This window comes from Sinocyclocheilus grahami, unplaced genomic scaffold, assembly GCF_001515645.1.
Source record: "Sinocyclocheilus grahami isolate Dianchi unplaced genomic scaffold, SAMN03320097.WGS_v1.1 scaffold1344.1, whole genome shotgun sequence".
Taxonomy (NCBI): domain Eukaryota; kingdom Metazoa; phylum Chordata; class Actinopteri; order Cypriniformes; family Cyprinidae; genus Sinocyclocheilus; species Sinocyclocheilus grahami.
The window spans coordinates 228,356-232,928 of NW_015506523.1; the positions used below are offsets into that span (position 1 = coordinate 228,356).

Below are 4,573 nucleotides of genomic sequence, written 5' to 3' on the forward strand. Positions count from 1 at the left end.
GATTAAAATGCAGTGGTTGCCTCTCATTTTAAATGGAAAGAGCACAAGACAAAGCCTTAGTTTGTTTATATGAAGATATGTATTTTATTTGTGTTATTTATTTGATTTGGGGCTTTTTTCTTATTTCAATGTAGTTTTGTTATTTACATTTACATTATATTTAAATGTTGTCATTTAGCTGACACTTTTATCCAAAGCGACTTACAAATGAGGACAATAGAAGCAATCAAAACCAACAAAAGAGCAGTAGTATGCAAGTGCTATATTAGTATATTATTATTTCAATTTCACAAAGAAATGTGCAGCATTTTGTCCAAGCAATAATAAAAGGACACATTTAATTTATAATTTGTCTTAAATCTCATTTTGTAAAATAAATAAATAATAATAATCGTGAATCGAATCGTGAAATCAAAATCGTGAATCGAATCGTGAGTTGAGTGAATCGTTACATCCTTAGTCATCATGACAGTAAAATAGGGCATTCTAAGTCAATATACTGCAGTATTTCCTCTCAATCAGTACAAAATATGGTTAACACTCGGTCATGCATGAAAAAAAAAATACCGTCATGTACCGTAAAACTGGTATAATTTTGAAAAATACCGGGATATAAATTTTTGGTCATACTGCCCAGCACTAATTTATGTATTATTTTATTATTATTATTTTTTTACAAGGAATTATTTTCTTATCTCTTACATTGAATTTGCTGTAAAAAATCAAATACACTGCTGGACAATAATCAATCATTTGTAATCTATAATTTTTTCATAATGGCAATTTTATGATTGTTTTATATACTACAAAGAATTATTTCAATTTTCTGCACAGAATAAGGTAAAAAAATATATATATAATTTATAGTTTCTGTAGGCTACTGTAATAAATGATATGTCAATTAGCACTGCATCATTCATAAATTGTATTTATTTATTGTGTTTATTGTCTTAATGTTTCAGTTCATTCTGCTTTTTATGCAGTTTAGCTGCAGCCTGGTACGTCTGAGCGCGAGATCACTTCTCTTTCAGTGCGAAAACTTCTTTATCTCATTTTCATAAAATAAAATGCTATAGTATTTAATAGAGCCCGACCGATATGGGTTTTTTGGGACCGATACTGATATTAGGGAGTAAAAAAAAGGCCGATACTGATATATCGGCCGATATTCTTTGTGTATATTATAGTACAATACCAGTCAAAAGTTTGGACACTTTCCCATTCGTGTGTCCAAACATTTGACTTACTATATATAGAATACAGTATATACATAAACAGAATATATATACATAAACACATTTTTTGCAATGATCACTCAAATGTGGTGATCAAACACTTATAATGGTGACAGAGATATGTAAGGGCTTTTAACAATTTAACAAACTTGCGATGCGTGCGATGCACAAAGTAACGGGGTGTTAGTTGTAACACACGTGGTTTGAATATTTATTTTACCATAGTAACATTTAAATTCTGGCTTAAGTAAATTTTTTATCTCAGTTTTTATTATTCATTTAAAATTAGACAAATCTGCTATTATTTTAATCTCCAATCTGTTATTTATCAGTTCAGATAGTTTTTTAATGATTTGATTACTAACAGAAGACACTAACCAGTTTTATATTCCAGTTGCGCAGATGGGGCACGTTGTAACACTGCGTTATAATGTGCTATTCTATGACATTAGCGATGTAATTTTACGATTAAAACTATTTTGCACTGATTTATTGTGTTGGTTACATTTTGTTCCTTTGAGTCTTTGAGTTTGTATAAACATCAACAAGCTGAAAAATAAAACCAAAGTTTTTTTTTTTAGATAATGTAATCTTGTTAAAATTGATTTCATAAAATTGGTATCGAAAAAAGTATCGTTCAGGAACCGGTATCGAAGTCAAGGTATCGTATCGGTATCGATATCGAAAACTTTTGAACGATACCCAGCCCTACCTATGACAGTTGAATTCTCTGTTTTGTGTTATTATGCATGTTAGCGAGCAGCATCACAGGTTCTCGCTGCACTACATAACAGGTTGTTTGTGTCACTCGCACCATATGAGATGCGTCAGTCTCTCACAAAAACATAAAACACTGATTTCATTCCTCATATTTTTCAAATTTGATGTGTTAATGTGAATTATAATCCACATATTTGTCAGCACATGGAGAGAAAATGCACTTGATGACCTGTGAGTCACAGCAGATGTTTCTCTAGCAGATGGTTCGCATGTCTTGCATTTGACGCTGCTGTTCTTTCAGTTCAGTTATATTGTATGTCGCGGCTCCTAATGCAGCTACAAGCCAACTGGTGATTTACTCAAGCTTTTAGTGTTCATAAACGCGTGATAGGGACTCTCTTCAGCCGTTTATACAAAGAAACTGTGCATGAAGGACCAGAGTACTGATTAAATCAATTAATAATTTGGTTTAGTTTCCAAGCTCACTGTGAGTTTCTCATTAAAGCTGAAGAGCAGTGGGCGGCCTCTTTTAAAGCACTGATCCTATGTAACTCTGTCCTGATGCGGCTGATAACTCGTCTCTCTTTCTCTCTCCTGGGCTCAGTGTTTGATGACGGCGATGAGAAGACCCTCAGGCGCTCGTCTCTCTGCCTGAAAGGAGCGCGGCACTTTGCAGAGAGTGAGGCAAGTCCGCTTTCTGATTTCTCATTGGTTTAGATTCACATCATGACACTTTCACATCATATCCTGAAGTGAATTTGCTTGTGTCATAATTTAGGATGATTTAGAAACAGACTTTCAGTCATGCGCTCAGGTGATCTTGAGAACATAAGGATGAATTTACTGTTAATTAAAACAATATTTCAAAGAAAACATGTTTTGTTTGAAACATTCTGAACTTGAAAAAATAAAAAACAAGTTTCTTCATAAAGTGCCAGATTTTCATGGCAAACATCAGCTCAAACTGAAACAATAACAATTTATCAACTGTTGTGCTTATATGATTTTTATATGAGTTTAGCAATTAATCCAGTATATTAGGACATATATAATGAGTTCATTTTTCTGCATAGTAGGAATGACCCAAAATCGGAGGTTTCATTCCCAGATGATTATTAGAAACTGTCACATCTCTGTTTGCTAAACAGTGCGCTAGGAAATGATTTCAAACAGGTTGTCAGTAGTTTCAGGCCTGAAACTCTACGCAAGTATGTATTTCCGTTGCAATATTTTGATTTTATTTTTATATTTTCTGTTTTCACTTAAATTTTAGTGGAGGTTTTAACGTTTTAATTTAATCAGTTTAATTAAGTTTTCATTTTTAATTTAATTTTAATCTAGTAAAAAAATTTTTTTTTCGTATTTTTACTTGTTTTAGTTTTAGTTATTTTAGTACTGAAAGTTAAACCAAACTAAAATGAGAAATATTGCCTTGGCAAATATCTGATAATAAAAAAAGGAAAAATTGGAGGGAAAAATGCAGTAAAAATGAAGTAATGATTTTCTTCTTCTTTTTTATTTTTATTTTTGTTAAAGTTTTAATTAGCCTATAAACACTTCTTGGTGCACAAGTGTAATTTTATTTGTCATAAAAATTAGACAAAATAAGAAATATTAGTATTGTAATAATGCTTGGTGCACATTCTTAGCAGTGTTATTTTCGTATCGTTGAGATGGTATTATCATTTTATTAATATTTTGAAATCATTTTTATATTTTCAGTTTTAATTTAAATTTTAGTTAAAGTTTTAGTTATTATGTTGATGTTGTTTTTTGTCAATTTTGATCATTTTATTTCAGTTTAACTTATTTTACTACATCAAGTTAAAGTAAATGAAATTGAAGAATGTTGAATTTTTTTTTCAATGCAATGTGTTTATTTTATTTCAAGTAATGACACTGTATTATGGTTTTATTTTTATTGTAGTGCTGTCTGGTGAATCTGGTGTGTTTCTCTTCCAGACGCTCGACAGGCTTCCTCTGACAAACCCCGAACACTTCGGCACTCCTGTCATCGGCAGAAAGGGAAACCGCGGATGCCGACGCTCCAACCCCGTGTGAGCGTCTTTACATGGAAAAATTAACATGCTTTTACCAATGTTTCCTGCCAAACCCAATGCAAATCAACAAAATGTCTTTTTTGCGATCGTGCATATTTCGCTATTGAATCACAAAAAGCACAGTACTGCTTAAAGTTATTGACACATTAGTCTGATAAAGAAAATGTACCCCAGTAATGTGTTTTGTGTACGTCTTCATTTTTTTAAATGTTTTCAGTGTACAAGCGTTTACTGCATTTAAGTTCATATGAAATCAAAATCAACTCTATTTACTGTATTAAAACATGTTTTCTGCTCTTATTGTTCATCAGTGCATCAGGGTTTCTGATGGTCTTAAAAACTCTTAATTCGGCCTTCCACAAATTAAGGTCTTAAAAAGGTCCTAAACCAGAGCAGAAAGCCTTAATTTCATAAAGTCGTGGCATTAAATGTTGCATGTGCTGCAAAAAAAAAAAATATATATATATCTACCTCAGTATTTTAGTCTTGATTTCCAAAACAAATATCAAAACATCCTTAAATCAAGATACATTTACTTGAGATGCAGAATGAACATAT

General features: G+C 31.7%; 1 protein-coding gene across 1 annotated transcript in view; it reads left to right on the plus strand.

Annotated features, from left to right (window-relative positions):
• LOC107569428 (AT-rich interactive domain-containing protein 4B-like) overlaps nt 1–4,573 on the plus strand; it is a gene marked incomplete at its 3' end in the record, with an annotated part of 56,863 nt that overhangs the window by 43,444 nt on the left and 8,846 nt on the right. Inside the window, exons 6-7 of the mRNA XM_016255528.1 lie at nt 2,560–2,639; nt 3,918–4,012. Of these exons, the coding sequence (XP_016111014.1) occupies nt 2,560–2,639; nt 3,918–4,012 (175 nt within the window). The remainder of the gene's footprint in view (nt 1–2,559; nt 2,640–3,917; nt 4,013–4,573) is intronic.